This window comes from Pantherophis guttatus, chromosome 1, assembly GCF_059756535.1.
Source record: "Pantherophis guttatus breed Tessera chromosome 1, ASM5975653v1, whole genome shotgun sequence".
NCBI classification, from domain to species: Eukaryota; Metazoa; Chordata; class Lepidosauria; order Squamata; family Colubridae; genus Pantherophis; species Pantherophis guttatus.
This window is the reverse complement of record NC_142063.1, coordinates 1,109,948-1,132,913: the sequence shown is the minus strand read 5'-3', so window position 1 is coordinate 1,132,913 and position 22,966 is coordinate 1,109,948. Positions and strand designations below refer to the sequence as shown.

At 39.1% G+C, this 22,966-nt stretch overlaps 1 protein-coding gene across 1 annotated transcript; it reads left to right on the top strand.

The window, feature by feature from the left end:
- The first annotated feature begins 1,125 nt into the window (after nt 1-1,125).
- On the top strand, nt 1,126-21,359 carry LOC132711877 (vomeronasal type-2 receptor 26-like). The gene is made up of 6 exons (XM_087883507.1): nt 1,126-1,214; nt 6,736-6,856; nt 12,294-12,512; nt 12,994-13,123; nt 15,712-16,600; nt 21,191-21,359. The coding sequence occupies exons 1-6, from the start codon at nt 1,126-1,128 to the stop codon at nt 21,357-21,359; spliced, it is 1,617 nt and encodes a 538-aa protein (XP_087739633.1).
- The last annotated feature ends 1,607 nt before the right edge of the window (nt 21,360-22,966 follow it).

The window sequence follows — 22,966 nt, the reverse complement described above, 5'->3', positions numbered from 1 at the left end:
ATGGTGTAGTATCATTTTTGTTATTGTTTACAGATGGCATCGCCATAATAACTAAAACTGACAATGAAGCCATAGATATTGTTAAACAGTTACAAACCAAATTTAAGATTAGAAATTTAGGAAATATTAGGCATTATTTGGGTCTAGATATCAATCAAACAGCTAGAGGTTATAAAATATCTCAATCTAGCAAAATAAGCCAAATGTTGAAACGTTATGGCATGGAACTATGTAAGCCAGCTAAAACACTTATGGCACAGGATTTTCAACAAGGAGAAATCCAAAGTCCTAAATTTAGTAAGGAGATTTACCAGTCTCTTATAGGTAGTCTATCTTATATAAGCAATTGGTCGAGACCTGATATTTCATTTGGAGTAAACCAATTAACGAGATATAATGCAGAGCCAACTGATAGGCATTGGCAGGCCGCAAAGCATATATTAAGATATCTGAAAATGATGATGCATTATGCATTGTATCTAGAACCTAACAATGATTTAGCATTGAGTGCATATGCTGATGCCAGTTTTGCTACTGATGTGACCACCAGAAAGTCCACATCGGGTATAGCTATCATGTTAGACAATTGTTTGATTGGCTGGAAATCAATTCGTCAAAAACATATTAGTCTATCGACTATGGAGGCAGAATTCTCATGTTTGTCACTAGTTTGTACCAATTTGATTTATTACAAACAATTAATGTTGGATATTGGTTTAAAGATGGATTATCCAATTATAATACATGAGGACAACCAAGCTGCTATAAAAATGGCAACAAATTTAGCAGTTAAATAGGGTACACCTGACTGCCATCATGTCCCATCAGCACCCATTCTGTCTGAACATGGCACAGGGCAAAGTCCAACTTCTGCTCAGGTGTTCACTTTCAGGTAGGTCAAAATCTCAACTCTCAAGTCCATCTGTGGATTAGACACAGGAGACACAAACATGTTTTCCCCCACCTGATGTGCAAACAACATCCATTGCTCTGCAGGTAGGACAAGTGCTTTTCCCTGCAATTACCAGTAGAACAGTAATTCTTAATGTATCCCCTGTGGATTTCAATGCACAGAAACCTTCCAAGGTAAAACCTGCTTCCAAAAATATGCCCTGGGTTTTCCCAATGGTGGAGAACTTTGTCCGGTCTTCCAAAGAGCTAACTCTGAGCTTCGGTGAGGCTCAGCTGCCCTTTGTGTCAAAGCCGAAACACAGGTAAGAGAAGGCATGATTGATATAATGCTAGTTTATTGATTGATTAGTTTTGTGAGGTTATCATTAAAATAAATTAAAATAAAATATAGCACATAGTCTAATTTCAGAATAGGCTAGGTCGGAGCAAATAAAGTGATAAAATGCAAATGTGTTAATGCAAAAGGACTTCAGATGCCTTGAGGCCATCCAGCTGGCAAGGCAGTCTCAACTATGTAAACCTGATTAGATTTCAAGAGCTCCCTGCAATTCAGCTTCTGCACAAACCTTGATTTCTGATCTAGCAGGGAAGGTGGCCAGAATGATTGGGCTGCCTCTCTTGCTCTTCTGGCTCCTGCCCCCAATGACTGCTAAGAAGACTCAAACCATATGTGCATCACCAAAAGATTTAAACATTCAGAATCAATGGGAATATTGCACGTCTGGTGATCTGGTTATTGGTGGGAATTTACCCCTGGCAGCTCTTATGCACTCCAGTCTGCAGGATTTTCAAAATGACCCATTAGTGCTTATTTATAATCTCTCGTAAGTCTCACCTGGATGGAAAAATATAGATTATTGTTTTCTTTGTTTTGGATTCAGAAACTCCTTTTAGAAATAATTTTCTAGTGCTGTTTGTAAAGTCCTTGTGTAGATCAGATTTTTGGTTGTTTTCTCAGTAAAGAGCCAAACTCAAAAATTAGCCTAGGATTACCAGGCTTTGCAGAAGTCTTTCTCCAGAGGATTATCGACCATATGAAAGTGTGGAGGGACAACATTTTGGAGACTCTGCTGGGCTAACAATGTCATCTTATAATGCTTATGTGGACATAAAATCATGGTTAAAAACCCCCAGAAAGCTCAGTCCTTTTCCAGTGGTGGGTACTGCCAAAATCCCTGAGTTTTGGAATCAGCATTTTTCATGTCCTTTGGTCAATCTGCGCTGTGCCCCCCCCACTGGAGTCTTTTTTTTTTTTATTGAAAAAGTTTTCTTCATAACAAAAAAAAAACCTAATTCATAACAGATTACTTACTCCCTCCTCTAGATATTGACCTTTACTTACTAAAAATATTATTAATATTATAACATCCCCCTTTATCCATACATATCAAAAAAGAGAAAAGAAAGGGAAAAAAAAGACATTATACTATGACATTATAAAATAACTTCTCCACTTTAAAACTATACGATAAGTCCTACTTTAACATTTAATCTTCTATATATATTACTATAACATTCCAAAGTGGCCTTCCCCATAAAATCTAGTTTGACATTTATTCCACTCTATCCATTTCCTCCACTCCCCTAAATATAACACTTAAAAATCCCTTTTCTTAGACTAATCAATCTACTAAATAGCTTATTCACCCACTATCATGCAAAATTGCCATACACAACATTTCTTAACATCTTTGATTCACTGCCCACACTTCTTAAAAATATATGTCTATATTTTCCATTATATCTAAATAAAAAAAAGAAAAGACAATGACTTTAAATTTATAATCCATATAGTATCTTCTTTGAGGTCTTTCCACTGGATTGGTAAAACCAACATCCATAATCGGGTAACATAGCTTACTGGTGCAACAGTTTATTCAGGATCTTCAATCATATCTGCCCCCATCAGTAGTAAATATCTTCTTATATGTATAAAAGTAAAAACAACCACCCGAGTGACATTATAATTATATTCCATATAGTAATAATTGTGGGTTTCATCAGGATTATTAATTCCCATCATCGTAGTGGGTAACAACCCGATCTTCTGCATGCCCCAGCATAATTCTCTTGCCTTGTGATTCAAGATAATATAATATGTTTATCAACACAAAAAGAAATTCCAAAATGGATAATTCAAATCCATCAGTTTAAGGCTCATTTCACGTCCCCAGATTACGGCCATGCAGAGATCTGCCACAAACCTCAGGATGATATTAACCAATACGTCGCCTCTTCTGTGTTTACACATAATCGTTCATATTTTAAAATCACTGGCTTCACTGTTGCCTGATTAGAAATTTCTGTTTTTATGCCACCTATTTCTTTTTTTCTTTTCTTTTTGTGGGTTTGGTTTCCATCCTGGTTCCCTTTCTATAAAGTGTGTATCATCTGGTCAGTTTTTATTCTGCTTTGTAGATTGGTCTTGTTGGTTTTGCTTTTGTATCTCATATTTCTTTTTTATCCATTGTATATCCCCTAATTGGTTTCCATGCTTATCCTTGCCTTGATAAGTCATCACATTAAGATTAGATGCCTCTTCTCTCAAATTTGTAGATAGTCCAGCTGGGGTATCCAATAAATCCAAAGGCAATTCATCTGGTACAGTCTCTGTAATTCGATATTTTACCTTTATTTCCGGCTCCTTCTGCTTATCCTGTATTATACCTGGAGATGTTAAGTTCATTTTCAACCTATTTTGATAAAATTCTTCCGCTCTTTCAACAGTATTTAGCTGATATCTTTCTCCTTGGTATCTAAATATAATACCAACTGGGGCGTCCCACCTGTAGGAGATATTTCTCTTTTTTAACTCATTCACCAGAAAACCAAATTTCTTCCTTTCCATCAATATCTTAGGTGGGAGTTCCTTGTAAATCCAAATCTTTCTTCCATACAATTGCAAATTAGAATTGAAGGAGTTTTGAACGATATTATTCCTAATTTCTTTATCTGTAAAATAAATCACCACATCTCTAGGCCATTGCCTTTGCTTGGCAATCCAGGAGTTGATTCGATAAACTCTGTCGATCCTACAAAACACTTCATCAGGTTGAACCTTTAGAATCCCAGCTAGAAATTCAGAAGATATTTTCCTTAAATCATCTCTATTATTTTCCTGCAAACCTCTTAATCTTATCGCATATTCTGTAAAATTATATTGTACCATTAAAATCTCTTTTTCAATCTTCTGTTGCAGATTTTCTGCATTACCATACTTTTGATCAGCATCCATTTTAAGTTTTCTTCTAAGCTATTATCCTGAGTGTTTGTCAAATCATTTTCAATTTTTTGAATTCTATTGTCCAATTTATCTTGAATTTCTTCCATTTTAGACTCTAGTACATTAGTATTTGTGTCCAACTGTTTCATAAATCCTGTAAAACCATTAACCACTTTTGAGAGTTTTTTCTCCAAAAAATCAAACTTAGATTTCACCAATTCTTTAATTTCCTGCTTAAATTTTTCAAATTGCTGATTCACAATCTCCTCCCTTCTTTCAATCTCCTCTATAAAAAATTCTATTATATTAAAGTCAGGTTTCTGAGACTGAAGAATTAAGACTTGTTCCTTTAAGTTGTTGGTGGGGGGATCCCCCCCCCTTCTTGTTTATCTGACTTTATGAGTCTCAGTGCCATGTTTCCGCCCAGGCAGGCTTTGTTAAAAAAAAAAGCAAGCAAGAAAAAAAAAAGGGACTTCTTTCCAATCAACAACAATATCAGGTCTCCAAGGGAAAAAAAAAGAGAAAAAGACACAGGAGCAAAGTTTTGTCTACAAATGTAGCCAGTGGTATTTATTCCGCTACATTGTAGTAATATAAAACGGAAAGACTTTCCCTTTCAGCCTCTCCTCCAGCCAACGCCATTTTAAAAGGCTTCTTTTTTTTTCCTCTTTCTTTTCCTCCTCTCTCTTAAGTAATTTTTTTTAAAAAAATCAGTAAAATACTTGCGGTTCAGTATTACAGGTCCAGCTCACATTTTCTTTGAGTAGTCTGTTAAATTTGCAGGCTTGCTTTTGACGCCTGGCTCTGCATCAGCAGAGGTCTCCCAAAGCCCGGAGCGGCGGCTGGGGATATGGGGCATCTCATCCGCTCCGTCCCAAAAGTAAAAAAAAAACTTTTGGGACTCCGCAGAGAGTTCTACCCACCCCTGCCGGCTCTATCTCCGTTTCCTCATGGAAACGGAGTTTTTTCGAGCCGCCATTCCGTTGTGAAGGCGGCTCTAACAGGCGATGGAAGCTGACGATCCCAAAGGAACGTCTGGCAGCGGCAAACAGCAACCCGGAAGTTCCCCCCACTGGAGTCTTGGGGTCAGCAATGGTGACCAGACCTGAAGAAGCTGCTCCAAGAGCACTCAAATTGATTAGGGTGGAAGAGAAGTAATTGGGGAGGATTCCAATCACTGAAGCAAAGTGAAGAAGGGAGGCATATTTTGAAAATGCAACTGAACTGATTTTTTCAGGAAAAAAACAAGATGTATCACAAATTGGGAGTGGTCAGAACCCCCAGGCTGAAAGTTTGCCTACCAGTAAAGAAGGAAGAGAAAAAGAACTAAAACACATCAAGGAATCCCTCCGAACTTATGGTTATCCTAGCTGGACCTTCATCAAATCCCAAAAATGACCCAGCATGACCTCCTTTACTACAGACAAGGGAGAGAGTAATGAACAAAGCAACGTTCTCACTCCATAGGTGGCTGCAATATCTGAAAAGCTCAAGAAGATTTTCAACCGACATCACCTATTTGTACATTTTAAGCCCAAGAATACACGAAGGCAGAAGCTTCTCCACCCCAAGGATAAAACACTCAGACACAAACTGAGCAACGTGGTATATGCAACACAATGCAGTGAGCCATGTGCAGATCTGTACATTGGGGAAACAAAACAACCACTTCAAAGCACATGGCACAATATAGGAGATCTAAACCATCAGGACAAGATTCAGCGGTCCATCATCATTTGAAAGATAAGATTCACTCTTTTGATGATGGCAAAGTCCACCTTTTGGATAGAGAGGATTGTTGGTTTGAAAGAGGGGTCAAAGCGGCCATCTAGGTTAGAATTGATCAGCCGTCCCTCAACAGAGGGGGAGGGATAATACACCGCCTTCAGGGTTGACATAAAGATCTTATCAACAAATTCTGGTTACGACCGTTTTTTAGCAGGGGCCTCTGATCGCAGCACCTACATACAGTTCCCAAGCTTCAGCCTGGCTCATGAGATTAGAAATGTATAGAATATATTTTCTTTACAGGCTAGCAAGTCTTCTGTAGTTTCTGTTTCCCACGTTGTAACCCTGAGGTCACAGGTAAAACCCCCAAGGAACCACAATGGCTCCCAGAGAGCCTTAAGACCAGTTGACTTCAAAGAAAACACAACTTTTCCATCCCCCCCACAACATCCTATCAGTACCTTTCCATTCTCTCTCCCACCAAGTAATCTCAACCATCAAATGCTCTCCTTCCATCTCCCACCATATCCAAAACAACTGATGAAGCTTCAAGGATAGTAAGTGAAACACTTTTTATCCCCCTCAAAAATTCAGTCTAGTTGCCTTTTCAAATGAAAGCCACTTTTGATAGAACTATGTCCTGGATGACGGAGAATCCTCTTAGACATGTGAAGAACGGAGGAATCATAGAATCATATAAAATGAAGAGGGAGAGACAAGCTTTTCTTCTTTCTGACAAAGGCATTCAAATTTAATGAAGGGGCAACTTAAAAAAAAACTACTTTGCAATTTGTACTTGCAAAGCAAGGCAAACTCCATCTCTCACACAACCATCTTTCCTGTAATGTTCCCCAATGTTTTTCTCACTCTAGACCCATAGCCAAGAATTACCAGCACTTCATGGCCTTGGCTTTTGCAGTCAGAGAGGTCAACAAGGATCTGGATCTCCTGCCCAACATCACATTTGGGTTCTACATCTACGACAATTACCAGGTTGAGTTGAAGATGTCCATAATCAGCCTCTCCCTGCTCTCCACACGAGGCCGAATGGTTCCAGGTTACAAATGTGACAGGCAGGACCCTCTGCTCTCTGTCATTGGAGGTCTCAACCCCAAATCCTCAAGGCAGATGGCCTCCATCTTCAGCCTTTTCAAGGTCCCACAGGTAAGGGGGCTGCACTGGATACAGTATGGAACACACAAAGAACAGAAACACACACAGAAGCTAAGGATGAGCACAAAGGTGTTGGGAGGAGACACATATCCAGGGGTATATAACTTTGATCGTCCATCCTATTGTTGAATTGATTTCTGCATTTTATATGTCAGGATACATTTCTATAGAACCAAAAAGAAATATTGATATAATTCTGAAAGAGGAATTCCTTCCTGACTTTCATAGAAGTTTATCAACTTTCTACACCTTTCAGTGCAGTTTATTCTGTGTATGAAGTTTGTTTCTTTGATCTATCACAACCAGGCAAAATAGGGAACTGGGGCTCTTCCTAAGAAGGGAGGAAGATGAAGCCTGCCATTCATAATGAGTCAGCCTGACTGGTGGGGCTAGAAACCACACAATGGGGACCCTTGAAGTCACCATTAAAGTGTACTTTGTCAGTATTTTAAGGTATGGGACAAGTGGTATGATTGGATTAAGCGAAAAGAAAGTGGATAAGGATATACTTAGTAAAGTATAAAGATAATCCTGATGAGTATTAAATCTTACTTTTCTTTCTTTTTTTTCTAATAGTGAGTTTTAAATTAAGAACTGATAACTGGCAGTGTATTTCCATGCTTATTTCATATAAATACCAACAATGACTTCACCGTCATGAGGACGAATGTGTTATGAAATATATAATGTGTAGAGGAGAAGAATATATATAGATATGTTAAAGAATAGAAATGAAATGTCAAATATAAGATATGATCTATGTATATGAATATTTTATTATGATTTTTAAAATTTATTTATTTATTTATTTATTTATTAGATTTTTATACCGCCCCCTCTCCCGAAGGACTCGGGGCGGTGCACAGCCAAAGTTAAAAACATACAATATAAACAATTAAAATACGTTTAAAACAGAATTAAATCTAAAATGGCTCCCCAATTTAAAATGCCTTACCCATACCCCTATAAAAAGACGAATTTAAAATTTAAAAATTTAAAATTTCCACATTTAAAAAGGGGGAAGATTTAGGCCAGGCCAGCTTGATAAAATAGAAAAGTCTTAAGTGCGCGGCGGAAGGTGCGCAGATCCGGGATCCTACGTATCTCCGGGGGGAGCTCGTTCCAAATCGTAGGTGCCCCCACAGAGAAGGCTCTCCCCCTAGGGGCCGACAGCCGACATTGTTTGGCCGACGGCACCCGGAGGAGCCCTTCTCTATGGGAGCGTACTGGCCGGTGGGAGGCTATTGGTGGTAGCAGGCGGTCCCGTAAATAACCAGGTCCTGAGCCATATAAAAATGTTTTTATAATTGTTTGATCATTTAATAAAGTTTGTTTAAAAAAAAGTGTACTTTGTCTTTTAAAGAGGATTCTTACTTTCTCCAGCTTGGTGTTGGCTTTGAGTTCTCTCAGGGAGACAGAAGAGTTTATCCTTCCTTCTTCCGGATTAATCCCAAGGAATTTCCTGAGTATGTGGGTCTAGTCCAGCTTCTCCTGTATTTCCAGTGGAACTGGGTTGGGCTGGTGGCCAACGAAGATGACGATGGAGAACTTTTCATCTCATCTCTGATGCCAATGCTGAAGGAGAAGGAGATCTGCCTGGCCTTCACTGAAATGATGAAACCTGATTTTCATGCTACTTCACGTTCGAAAGTGCACCGTATTTTCAACACTTGGTCTAAAGGCGAAGTGATTATTTTGTTTGGAGACTCCAATACTATTGCAAATGTGCAGTTCGTTGTGTATGCTTATGGAATATTTAGAAGAGCACCATTTCTGAAAGTTTGGATCTTTACATCCAATTGGAAAATTAACGGGCTGAACCCTCAATGTATATTGCAAATTATAAAGCCCTTCCATGGGGCTTTGCATTTTAGGCACCACACTGGAGATATCTCAGAATTCAGCCGTTTTCTCCTGTCTTTAGATCCTTTGAACCCACAAGGCAATTTCTTTCTCCCAGAATGGTGGGAAATTGTCTTTGACTGCAGCATCCACAAACCAGGCAAGACCCCTCAAAAGGGGAGAAAACCATGTACAGGAAAAGAGGATTTACTGAATCTGCCATCCTACTTGTTTGAAAGAAGCATGACAGGTGAAAGCTACAATATCTACAATGCTGTTTATGCCCTAGCACACGCATTAAATGCAATGCATGGATCTGGAGGGCGGCCAGCCATGCTGAGACTTGGAGAGAGGATCTCAAATGTCCAGTCATGGCAGGTAATTTCCGGGTGTCAAATCTGCCACCTTGCTCCTCCTTTTGCCTTGCTTCAGTGCCAGCCTGCCATAGACGCAGGGGGGAGGGAAGCTTTTTGTTAGGGGGAATGGAGTTCCTCTGGTGTACTTTGGGCTTGCCGGAGAAAACATCTCAAGGACAACCGGCCAGAGAGAACAGCCAAAACATCTCTTTTGATTATGATTGGGCATGAGAGGCCAATGGGAAGGCAGACCTGGGAAACAGTGGGAGTTTGCTAGGAAATTGACACGGGATCCTTGCCTTACTGTACTTCCCTTGACTTTAGCAGAACTATACCTCACTCTCAAAATGAAGTTATGGATTGTTTCTGCCTTCTGAGTTCAAGTCAAGACAGGTCTTTTTATCCAGGCCACAGATCTTTAGAGAGAAAGTTCCCCATGTCTATTTCTTGAATTAAATATCTGTATGGCATCATATCACTGAGTCAAATCTGTCAAACCAAATTGAAACTACTTTTTTTTAAAAAAAAAAAATCAAGTGAATGAAAGAGAAATAAATCAAATTGGTTGCCCATGAGATTCATGTAGGAAAGACCTTCCTAAAAGTTCCTCCAAGGTTGCCTGAGCTTCATAAGTGGTTCTTCCATGGAGGAAGCATCATCTCAGGGCAACAGAGAACATAGAGCAAGATGGCAATTCTGCCTGAAGCGTCAACAGTCCTAGTGGGCATATTTGCAGAACCATCTTAGTCTTTCTAAGGAGGAAGCCTGAATGCCACTTTTTAAAAAGACACTCGACTCAGTTCATTGGAACCTTGGCTTATGTTTCTCTGGCTAAGCATGCCGTGTGACCCTCTGCATGTAATTAATTTGCCATTTGTTGCACTGAACATCTTGTTGTGTCAAATCAACCTCTGTCAACTTTAACACAAACACAACAGGATTCAACCTACCCTGAAACGCATCAGGTTTCTTTTCTGCATCAAAGACTACAAAATGGATCTCTCTGGCCAGGGAAGTCACAAAGCAGGGCAGGCACTGTGAGGAAACCAGATTCTTAGAGGGATGGGAGAGGATGAACAAAATAAAAGTGTCTATGACAACATTTCTATGGCAACGTAACTGATACATTTCTTTACAAGGCACGAATTTTTTTCCTTGGAGATAATAGAAGTTTGGAGAAGCAACTTGAAGTTTGTTAAACATAAAAATTTATGCTTATTTAGTTTATTACTTATGCATTTGCATGAAGGTATCATTTTCTCCTCCTTTAATAAATGTAATAAGTTCATCTTTTTCTCTGCAGGCGTCCATCCCATTACTTCTGGAGAGAATTCCTCCAGTGTGCATCTTAATAATAAATAAAGTAGTGAGCCTTGATTATTTGTTTGGCTTCTGCATTTTGATCCCATAACAATTCCTCAATGAGTTACCAGTTGCTCTTTCATTCTATGTTCTTTTAGCTGCCAACTTTTTCTAGCCAGGAAGGCAGCATAACCACCATTCCTTCCCAGCCTTCCCTTTTAAGGATTGGGAATTCTGGCCCATTTTCCAGGGTTTAACTCCCTTTTACCCACATTTTGCCCTCTATTGCCCTCTCCCTTCCAGCCTTGTTTCTTGTACTATAACCTTCCAATATTCCATTTGACTGAGTTGCTTCTCCATCACACAGTCCTTGGGAGGGAAGAGCTTCTTGTGGCCGGATGGCTGTAGCTGGTCTGCATTTTAGGAAGGCTTGTATGGCTTAAGGCTCTGCTATACTTTGCTCAGCTGAGGTAGCTTCAGAGACCCTTTCCTCACCCGACCAAACACCTCCTCCAACTTTTAATTCTCCACCTCAACGTCCTTTCTCTCTTCCACCCATTCCCTCTGCCCTTCAGTGCTTCCTCGGTGTAGAGTTTTGTTTTTGTAGTTTTGTAAGTTGGAAAAATTAGTAGGATTAGGGGTGATGTGATAGTCTTCCAACATCTGAGGTGCTGTCACAGAGAAGAGGGGATCAACCTGTACTCCGAAGCACCTCAGGGCAGGGCAAGAAGTAACAGATGAAAGATTAAGAGAGATCCAACCTAGAACCTAAAAAACCATTTTCTGACCTTCTTAATTAGAAACATAGAAACTGTCTACTCTGAAGCTGGCCTGACGGAGGCCATTTTGACACTTCAGCACTGACACACTGGAGCTGAGAGATAGGGAGCGGGGAATAGAGATAGTTGGGGTGTTGTAGCCAAAATAAAATACTTTCTCTTGGGAACCAAGGACGCTCCTGCAGGTGCTCAGAAGGAGGGGACTGGAGTTACCTAGCAACTGGACAGTAACCTGATTGGACCATGTTGTTTTGGGAAAGTGAAAAACTTTTATTTTTAATTAAGTGAAAACTGCGGGAATAGTCAGAGTCGGTTTTCACCAGCTTGTGCCAATATGATATATCCAATAAAATCATTCTTTGAGGAATCTACCTGCCTCAGAGTTTTGTTTGCTGTGGGAATGTTACTTGGAATCTGACAGAAACATAGAAAATGGACAGCAGAAAAAGACCTTGTGGTCCCTCAAGTCTGAGTTTATTCATTTTTTATTTCTTTTTAAGTTATATATTATTATTCTTTAATTATTATTATTATTATTATTATTATTATTATTATTATTTCATTTTTTTATTTATGTTGGAGGGTGGACATGTGTTTATCCCAAGCATCTTTAAACTCAGCTACTGATGATTGACCCACAACCTACGCTGGGAGTGTCTTCCAAGCTTCCTCTACTCTTTCTGTGAAGGAACCCTTCCTAACCTTGTTTCTGAACGTCCCTCCTGTCAGTTTGAAGTCATGTCCCCCACGTTCTTCATTCTTGCTTAGAATTGACAATCATGCCTTCTAGAACCCTATTCACACCCTTAATCGATTTAAAGGTTTTAATCATATCCCCCCTTTCCCTTCTGTCCTCCGGCTGTCCGTATCTAGTAAAATCTCCTAAGATGTGACCAACCCAGAACGATAGAAGCCATGATGTCTCGTTTGGGGCTTTTAGCCAATTACTCCAATTTCTGAAGGTCTCTTTTCTTTCAGCTTCTTCCCCACTTGAGGGATGTCCACTTCAACAACAGTGCTGGAGATGAAATCTCCTTCTCAGAAAATGGATTGGGATCTGCTGGTTATGATCTCCTCAACTGGATTCTCCTCCCCAATTTATCATTTGTCCCCATGAAAGTTGGGCAAATAGATCCCAGGTCTTCCCCAGGCCAGGATTTCACTATAAACTCTGATGCTATTGTCTGGCCAAGAAAGGTGAGCTGGAAGGTCAAATGGATTCAGTAAAAGACTCATTCTCTTCTGGGGATTAAAAACGTCCTCCTTACTGGAAAACAGGTCACTGAATCAAAAATTCAGCAACCATCGGTTTATTTTGCATGTAAAATATTTGAGATTTTGCTTGAAACCCAGGATGCATTTAGAACAGCCAACAGTGATTTCCATAGATGATTCCCATTCAATTAGATTCCTGTGACTGTTTGTTTTAGGAAAGCTCTAGCTCAATTCCCACGTCTTCTTTTATATGCCAAGTCCCAGTTCCCATCTCCAGAATCCATTGGTGGTTTGGAGTGGCACTGCCCTTAATCCCCCTATAGCATTTCCTGGGTTCTGATAGAGCCTAACTAACCATTTCCTTTGGAGACGTTTTGACAATGGAAACAAAAATGTACAAATGAATAAATGAAGAATATTGACTGCTTTAGACCACCAGCAATATTTCTTTTTTCTCTTTCAGAAGGTGCCCTTTGCCAGGTGTGGCATGAAGAGATGCCAGGCAGGGGAGAGGAGGAGAGTTCCAGAGGGAGAACCGGTTTGCTGCTACCAATGTGCCCCTTGTCCAGAAGGAACCATTTCTAATCAGACAGGTAGAGCACACTTTCAGTGTAGATCTTCCAAGATCAAGGAAAACATTCAGTAGAAACAAATATCCATTTTGTTGTCATGTTTGGTAGTTTGCCATTATTCAAAATATTCATCCTTTTCAGCAGAATTTCTGAGTTGACTTTCCTGCTCCACAGCAATTTATTTTTTTAATTTATTTTTTTATTGATTTTGCAACACAACACAACATACAAAACACAAACACATGATATGTGTTCTTTTCACATATCAGTTTCGTTCCTCTTACTTTCTACTATATACATTCCCCATTTTTCCCATCCTTTATTATCTTTATAATAATTATAATTATAATTATCTTTATCGTCCCTTTATTTTTAATTTTCTTCATTTACAATATTTTACACATTTGTCACCTTCTCTTCATCATTTATTCACATTTACTTTCCCTAATCTTGAGCCAATCGTACCACTTAGTCCATACTTGATAATATTCTGAATCTTCCTTTTCTTTTCTTTCTTTCGTTAATTTATCCATCTCCACACAGTCCAGTATTTTCTTAATTATTTCTTCCTCTGTTGGGATCTTTTCACTTTTCCAGGACTGTGTGTAGACTATCCTTGCTGCTGTAATTATATGCTGAATCAAATATCTAATTTAAGTTCTGTTCAATATCCCCAGTAAAAACGTTTCTGGTTTCCAATCCACATTATAGCCAATTATCTCTTCTATCCAACTTCTAATTTCAATCCAATATTTTTTCACATTGGGACATGTCCACCAGAGATGCTAATATGTTCCGGGGATTTTTTTATATTTTCAACAATTTGGAGAATTGTTTGGAGACATTTTAGCAAGTCATACTGGTGTAAAATGCCATCTGTAGAACATTTTTAACTGGCTTTCCTTGACTGCCATTGAAAGAATCGATTTAATGTTTATTTCCCATAATTTTTCCCATTTCTCCAATTCTATATTGTAGCCAAAATTTTTGGCCCATCTAATCATGGTATCTTTAACTATATCTTCTTCCATTTTATACTTCAGTAGATATTGATATATATTACTAATTAATTTTATCTCTGTTCCATGAATAATTTTATCTAATTCTTGTGGCTCCTTTTGTATTTCATATATCTTTTTATCTCTTACAAATTTAGATTGCACTTGTGCAAATGTCCACCAATCCATCACCCTACCAATTTCTTGTTCCAATTCTTCTTTCGTTTTCAAATCTCCCTGATCATTTACCAATTCCTTATATCTAATTATCTTATTTTTTTCCAATAAATTTGGGTATATCAATGCTTCTGTTGGTGATAACCACTTTGGGATTCTAGTATACTGTTTGTTTGTTTTTTCCAAATCTGTAGCAATGCATTCCTGATCAAATGTGTTTGAAAATATTTATGTGATTTGTATTTCTCATCCCACAGGAATGCATGCCACACTGCTTGCAGGTCATGGCCTTCTATTGTTAGTACTCTGTTATTTTTCAGCTCCATCCAGTCTTTTAACCATACTAAACTCGCCGCTTGGTGATAAATTTCCCATTCTGGTAATGCCAATCCCGTCTATCCTTTGTGTCTTGCAAAAGTTTTTTGCAAGGGCCTGGTGGCTCAGCAGACTGATAGCATTGTGATTAACACCAGCTGTCTGCAATTAAAGTAAGTTCGAATCTCCCCAGGCTCAAGGTTGACTCAGCCTTCCATCCTTTCTAAGGTAGGTAAATTGAGGACCTAGTTTGTGGGGGCAATAAGCTGACTTTGTATAAATATACAAAAGGATGAAGGCTATTGCTTAACGCATTGTAAGCCGCCCTGAGTCTCCGGAGAAGGGCGGCATATAAATCAATTTTTTTAAAAAAAGTTTTAATTTAATCCTGGGTTTTTTCCCTTGCCATATAAATTTGGAAATTAATTTATTTAATTCTTGAAAGAATGTTTTCCATAGTTTTAATGGTATCACTTGAAACAGAAATAAAATTCTTGGCAATTTAATTAATTTAATTTAAACAGCAATTTAATGCACGATAGTTTCAGGGCACAGTTCATTGATTCCCTTACTAGATTTTCTAGTCCTTCTCTTGCAACCCATCAGAATAACCACTGTTTGATCTTTTCATGAGAATGGGTCATGAGGGCCAAGCTTTAATTTTTATTGTTTAAGATGTGCTTCTTCTGTCAGCACTTTCTGTCTCCCAGGAGGTGGATAGACCTGTTGGAGAAAGGAGAGATCCGTCTAACTTTGTCTGCCAGCCCTTCCCTGTAGAAGAAAATAATCAGAATGAGTTGATCCAAAATACAGAGCAGAGAACTTGATTGTCCCAAAGGTGCTTTTTCAAGAGGAAACTGGACTTTCTGAGTTTTCTTTGAAGACATTTCACTTCTGGGATGATAATCGAAATGTCTTCAAAGAAAAACCAGGAAGTCCAGTTGCCTCTTGAAAAAGAACCCTTTGGGACAACCATGACCTGGATGACTGTGAATCTCTATAGACATTTAGAGAACTTGATCCTTGTCTCAGGCGAACCTATCCCCAGGATAATCAGTATTGAAGGATGATTGGTCCTTTTTGATATACCACCAAATGTAAAGTGACGTTTGATTTCAGATGCAGCTTCCTGTGATCCCTGCCCAGAAGACCAATATCCCAACAAGGACAAGATCCAGTGCATTGCCAAGAAGATCCACTTTCTCTCTTATCAAGAAACCCTTGGATACACTTTAGTTTCTCTCACTGTTTCTCTCTCTGTGATCACATCTACAGTCCTTATGATTTTCCTTAAACATCGTGACACTCCAATTGTCAAGGCCAACAACCGAGATCTCACCTACATCCTCCTGGTCTCCCTCCTTCTGTGCTTCCTCTGCTCCTTCCTCTTCATTGGTCAACCCACAAAGCTCACCTGTCTCTTCCGACAAACTGCCTTTGCCATTCTCTTTTCCCTTGCAGTTTCCTCTGTCTTGGCAAAAACTGTCATGGTGGTTCTGGCCTTCATGGCCACCAAGCCAAGGAACAGGACAAGGAAACTCTTAGGAAAGCCACTGACCAATTCCATTGTTTTAGCCTGTCCCCTGATTCAAGCAATTATTTGCACCATCTGGCTGGTAACCTCTCCCCCATTTCCCAACTTGGACTTTCATTCCTTGGTAGGAGAAGCCATTTTGGAATGTAATGAAGGCTCAGCTTTGATGTTTTATGCTGTCCTCGCCTACCTGGGTTTCGTGGCCAGTGTCAGTTTCACGATGGCCTTTTTGTCCAGGAAATTGCCTGACAGCTTTAATGAAGCCAAATTCATTACTTTTAGCATGCTGGTCTTTTGCAGTGTTTGGATCTCATTCCTTCCCACCTACCTGAGCACCAAAGGGAAGTCCATGATGGCCGTGGAGATCTTCTCCATCTTGGCCTCTGGGGCTGGTCTCTTGGCTTGCATTTTTTTCCCCAAATGCTACATTATCCTCCTGAGGCCTGATCTGAATCAGAGAGAAAATATAATGAGGCACAAGACTCTCTGATTTATGCAGTGATTGGAAACTTTTATTTTGATTTTTTAAAATCTCATTTGTTAAAAATACTGAATATTAAATAATTGGTAATTAAATGATTTGCCTGATCATAAAATATCAGTTAATCATCTTTCATTTTTCATTTACCCTTGTTGTCCTCCGTGAGGCTCCAATGATCAACTTGGAAGTATACCTTGGTAGAAAAGATATATTACTTATAGGTTTTTAAAGTTTATGACTTTGAAAGGCATGAAGGTTTTGTATTTCTAATATCAGCAGATATCAGCTGTATCACTCATCTGTTCTGAATATCCAAAGTAGATGAGTAAAATATAGGAAATACTTAATAGAGTTAATGGAGTTAAGCAAATTAAGAAGAGGATGTAAAGTATTAGATATTTAATGTATTGGTATTAAGCTAAGAATAGATTAAATAATGAATATGATTGTAAATTTTAACTGATATTGCACAAACATTTGTACCCAGATGACCAGATGCAAAAGGGGGGGGGAATTGGGGAGGATTTTTAAAGGGTGCCCCATACAGGTACCAGGTCAATTTGAGAAAGGTAGAGAAACTTTCCTCCCTGTATGTGTTTAGTGTATTTAGTTTTACAGTTTAATCTGACCTTCATGGTGTTTTGATTTTAGATTTAGAGTTGTCCAGAGTTGGTTATAAGATTGTTGGCAATACAATGTTTTGCTTTGGTTTTTAATTAATTTATCAGAATATAAAATACAAAGGAAAATGAAAGTAGTGGAAACTAGAGGAGGGAAAAAGGGAAAAAGAAAATGTGTGGGATAGAGAGGTGAAAAAAGCATTGACTTCCGACTTTTTTTTAGCAGAGTAAAAGATAATAACATTTTTTTTACTTTTACACAGTAATAAATACTATCCATTTCTATAACAAGAAACCTAACTAATCAGCAAAGTCAAAATCAAAGTTTTATTTTCCCCCATCACAAGCACAAAATCCAGAAGCAATTTCCAAACAAAATTAGATATATAATATATATTTCTATTTCCAATTATTGTAGATTTTTGTCATTCATATTAACAAAATTCACTCTATTATTCCAGATTCTTTAAACTTAAAGGGGAAAAAACATTTTTTACATTCATTTTAAAACACTAAACTTTTCTTTAAAAACATTTCTAAAATCAATAAATTCTAGTACATCTTAAACTTCCTCTTAACATATGTACTTTAAGAGTCACTTTCAATTATATTCTACAAACTTAAAAAATTATTCAAGCATTTTATATGAAGAGAAAAAACCCATTTTCAAACCCACTTTTCAAACAGCAAAAACTATATTAAAGTATTCTTTCAATTACATTTATCAGACAAATAAAAACCCACCTAACTCCAATTACCTCATTAAATTTAAGTCACTCCCTAAAATTTATCTTCAAAGAATAACATCCTTTTCTTCTCTGGAATGTCAATAAAATAAATATAAACTTTTCTTTTTCTAAAAGAATTCTCCACCTTTTTAGTATCCATGAAGAAAAGGTCCCAAGTTTTGCAAATTCACTTGGAAATCTTTCATTTATCCTTCCTTCTTCCGGATTAATCCCGAGGAATTTCCTCAGTATGTGGGTTTTTCTAATCATTCTAGCCTAATGATGCTTTTAATTTTTGTGGAGTTTTAAAAATCAGTGCCTCAAAAGCTGGGGGGGGAAATGAGCCCCTAAAAGGCAGCTAGGACCTCCATTTAACCCCCTTTTTTCTAAAAGCATCATTAGGCTAGAATGATTAGAAATTAAAAGCCTTTTTTATTTCACAGCCCCCCAAAGTAGAGTTTTGTTTACCAAAAACACAGGCCTCTGTTAATTATTCACTTTACTTAGCTATTGATTTATTGATTTATTGATTTATTGATTTATTGATTTATTGATTTATTGATTTATTGATTTATTGATTTATTGATTATTTAATTTTGAATGTCCATAGAATTAATCTAGGGTTAAGCTAATCATGTCCCCAGAGGCTTGACTGACCCATCTTTCTTGATGGGGGTAGGTTTACCATGTCTTATCTGAAAATAGCACCACACCTTATCTGTTAGGTTTCCTCATGCTTATCTTGATGGGCTTAGGTCAACACGTCACATCCGGCTAGGGTTATGACCTTGTGAGTCCTGCACCACATGTGGGTGGATTATGCACATCACATCCAGGGAGGAGGGGTGGGGGCTGAGCACATCACTTCTGTTTAGGGGCATGATCTGGTGACGTAATCATCACATGGGTTTCTTTACTTTGATGATGTCACTGATCAAAAGTACTGATAATTTTCATCCAAATTTGGTATACACTATATCTACTGATGGATATAGAAGTTTCCACTCCAACTTTGTCCAAACACAACAAGCCCATGCTAGCTAAAATGACATTGAGGTTTTCTTGTTTTTGCTCACTCTATTTGGCTCTATGAGACCCACTTAGAAGGGCCTCCAAGGAGCCTTTCAATTTTATTCAAACATACAAATACTTCAACTAGAAAGAACTCTGTTTTGCCTTATACCTCCCTCCCTTTTATCCCCAAAAGCTCAGCCTTTAATTATTCTATTTTCTAATGTTGCATTAACTTTTCATCGTTTGCAGTACTTTCTGTCTTGAGCAACTGAGCTGGTAGTCTTAGCACTTAACATCAGATGATGCCAACAGTTCCCATCACAGGCTGTGAGGATTGGTCATCCAGTAAGGAGAATGTCTGTGACTTTGACCAATGCAGTTGAGATGGGTGGTCGTATAAATTTGATCCATCCATCCATCCATCCATCCATCCATCCATCCATCCATCCATCCATCTCCTGCCTTGTGGATATAACTAAACCAGTTATTTCATCTAAACACTGGGATGACTGCTCTCACTTCCTAGGTTGCAGCTGACTGCCCCCATGCCCTACTAACACCCATTCTGTCTGAGTATACTATGGCCCAGGACAAACTCCATCTTGTGTGCAGGTGTTCACTTCCAGGTAGCTCAAAAGCTCAACTTCACCTTGACACTCAAGACCATCTGCTCTGTGCATTAGCCACCAGAGACACAGACATTTCTTTCACTATCTGATGTGCAAACCACACCTATTGCTCAGTGGGTAGGACAATTGCTTTCCCCTGCAATTAGCAGAAGAACCGTAATTCTTAATCTCTCCCCTGTCGATTTCAACCCACAAACAACTTCCAAGATTAATCCTATTTGTAAAAATACACTCCGAGTTCTCCCAGGGCTGGAAGGACCTTGCCTGGTCTACCAAAGAGCTAACTCCAGGGTTTGGTGAGGCTCAGCTGCCCTTCAGGTCAAAGCACAAAGACAGGTAAGAGAAAGCATGATTGATATAATTGTAGTTTATTGATTGATTAATCTTGCAACCTTATCATTAAAATAAAATACAGCACATAGTCTGGCTTCAGAATAAGAAAGATAGGAGGAAATAAAGTGATAAAATGCAAATCTGTCAATACAAATAGTCAGAAGACAAAATTTCCCTGAGGCCATCCAGCTGGCAAGGCAGCCTCAGCTATGTATATCTGGTGACATTTCAAGAATCTCCCTGCAATTCAGCCTCTGCACAAATCTTGATTTCTTGATTTCTGATCTAGGAGGGAAGGTGGGAAGGATGGCTGGGCTGCCTCTCCTCCTCCTGCTGCTGCTCCTCTGGCTCCTTCCCCCAATGGCTGCTGGGGAGATTCAAAGCATGTGTGCATTGCAAAAAGGCTTAAACGTGCAGAATCCATGGGAATTTTACAGGCCTGGTGATCTGATTATTGGGGCGAATTTTCCCCTGGCAGTTCTTGCGTTGTCCCTTGTCCCAAGCTTTCAAAATTACCCATTAGTGCTTGCTTATCAAACCTCGTAAGTTTCACCTGGAGGGGAAAGATGTAGCTGATTTTTTTTTCCTTTCTTTTGGATTCAGGGCTTCTTTTAAAAAATGCTTGCTCCAGTCTTGTTCAGGTCTTTGTCCTTTTCTCAATAAAAAGGCTCAGGAAATGGGCTGGAATTCTCAATTATTTCCAGAAGTCTTCATCAGGATGGTGATAATGCATATAAAATTGGGGAGGGGCAACACCTTAGAGACTCTGCTGGCCTAGTCAAGAAGTTGACTTAGAATAAAAATGTGGACTTAAAATCATGGTTAAAGGAACCTGAAAGCTCAGTCCTTTTCCAGTGGTGGGTACTGCCAAAATCCCTGAGTTTAGGAATCAGCATTTCTCTCATGAATAATGGACTGCAGTAAATCTGCGCTGTGATCCACCCACTGGACTCTTGTGGTCCTCAATGGTTACCAGACCTGAAGAAGCTGCTCCAAGAGAGACTCAGTTATACTCACTAAAGCAAAGTGTAGAAGGGAGGGTGATGGAATCGTATAAAATGGTCCATGATATATAAAGAGAGCCCTTCTCTTCTCTCACTAAACCATAGAAGTTTAGTCAAGGAATATTTATTTCAAAAACTCAATGAAACTTGGGACTTGCTGTTGCAGACGAAACCAAAAATATGGCAATGCAAACTCTGCCAGCAGACTCCAGCTTCCTTGTTATGTTCCCCAATATTTTTCTTCCCCCACTATAGAGCCATCCCCAAGAACTACCAGCAGTTCCTGGCCTTGATGTTTGCAGTGAAAGAAGTCAACAAGGATCTGGTTCTCCTCCCCAACATCACCCTGGGCTTCCACATCTACGAAAATCACCAGACGGAGAGCAATAATACTTTATTCAGCCTCTCCCTGCTCTCCACATGAGGCCGAATGGTTCCAGGTTATAAATGTGACCGGCGGGACATTCTGCTCTCTGTCATTGGAAGTCTCAACCCCAAATTCTCAAGGCAGATGGCCTCCATCTTCAGCCTCTTCAAGGTCCTGCAGGTAAGTCAGGAGGTTCCATTCGATACACCGTGGAGTAGACAAAAAACACAACCGCAACAGCAGTCAAAGATGAAAGAAAAGGTGTTCACGGGGGGTGGGGGGAGACATATTAGATGTATATGATTTAGATAATCCGTGGTATAGTTCAATCGATTTGTATATTTTACACGTCAAGATGCATTTTTATTCCAGAGGTTTTGTCTTCCGAACTTTTGAACTCGTGCTGTAGCCCATCTTCAGGAACTTCTCCCTGCGAGAAGGTATTGATATAATATGGAAAGAGGAATTAATTTCTGACTTCTACAAAAGTTTATTATCTTTCTACACCTTTCAGTGCAGTTTATTCTGTGTATGAAGTTTGTTTCTTTGATCTATCACAACCAGGCAAAATAGGGAACTGGTGGCTCTTCCTAGGAAGGGAGGAAGATGAAGCCTGCCACTCACAATGAGTCAGCCTGACTGGTGGGGCAATCAACCATACAATGGGCACCCTTAATGTCAGCCTTAAAATGTACTTTGTCTCTTAAAGAGGATTCTCCTTTTCTCCAGCTCGGCATTGGTTTTGAGTTCTCTCAGGGAGACAGAAGAGTTTATCCTTCCTTCTTCCGGATTAATCCCAAGGAATTTCCCCAGTACGTCGGTATAGCCCAGCTTCTCCTGTATTTCCAGTGGAACTGGGTTGGGCTGATTGCCTCTGAAGATGAAAATGGAGAACATTTCATCTCATCTCTGGTGCCAATGCTGAAGGAGAAGGAGATCTGCCTGGCCTTCACTGAAACGATGAAACCTGATTTTTATACTACTTCCGGTTCAAAATTACACCATATTTTCAACACTTGGTCTAAAGGTGAAGTGATTATTCTGTTTGGAGACTCCAGTACTATTGCAAATGTGCAGGCGGTTTTGTACCTTTATGAACAATTGAGAAATGCGTCATTTCTGAAAGTTTGGATCTTTACTTCCAATTGGAAACTTATTATGCTGAACGCTCAATATACATTGAAAGTTATAAAGCCCTTCCACGGGGCTTTCCATTTTAGGCACCAGACCGGGGATATCTCAGAATTCAACCATTTTCTCCTGTCTTTAGACCCTTTGAACCCAGGAGGGGACGTCTTTCTCCCACGGTGGTGGAAAACTGTCTTTGACTGCAACATCCACGAACCAGGCAAGACCCCTCCAAAGAGGAGAAAACCATGTACAGGAAAAGAGGACTTATTGAATCTGCCATCCTACTTCTTTGAAAGAAGCATGACAGGTGAAAGCTACAACATCTACAATGCCATTTATGCTGTGGCACACGCACTACATGCCATGCATGGATCCAGAGGGCGACCAGGCATGCTGAGACTTGGAGAGAGGATCTCAAATGTCCAGTCGTGGCAGGTAATTTCTGTGATTTTCTTATCCAGTCCGCAGGTCTTTAGAGAGGAAGCTCCCGATGTGTATTCCTTGAATTAAGCCTCTGTATGGCATTATATTAC

What these genes read in the sequence shown, in the direction of transcription:
- LOC132711877 (XM_087883507.1), top strand. Translation starts at nt 1,126, where the DNA reads ATGGTGGAGAACTTTGTCCGGTCTTCCAAAGAGCTAACTCTGAGCTTC. An exon ending in ACATCTACGACAATTACCAG is followed by an intron (nt 6,857 to 12,293) that starts GTTGAGTTGAAG and finishes CTTTTCTTTCAG; the next exon opens with CTTCTTCCCCACTTGAGGGA. An exon ending in CAGAGAGAAAATATAATGAG is followed by an intron (nt 16,601 to 21,190) that starts GCACAAGACTCT and finishes CCCCCACTATAG; the next exon opens with AGCCATCCCCAAGAACTACC.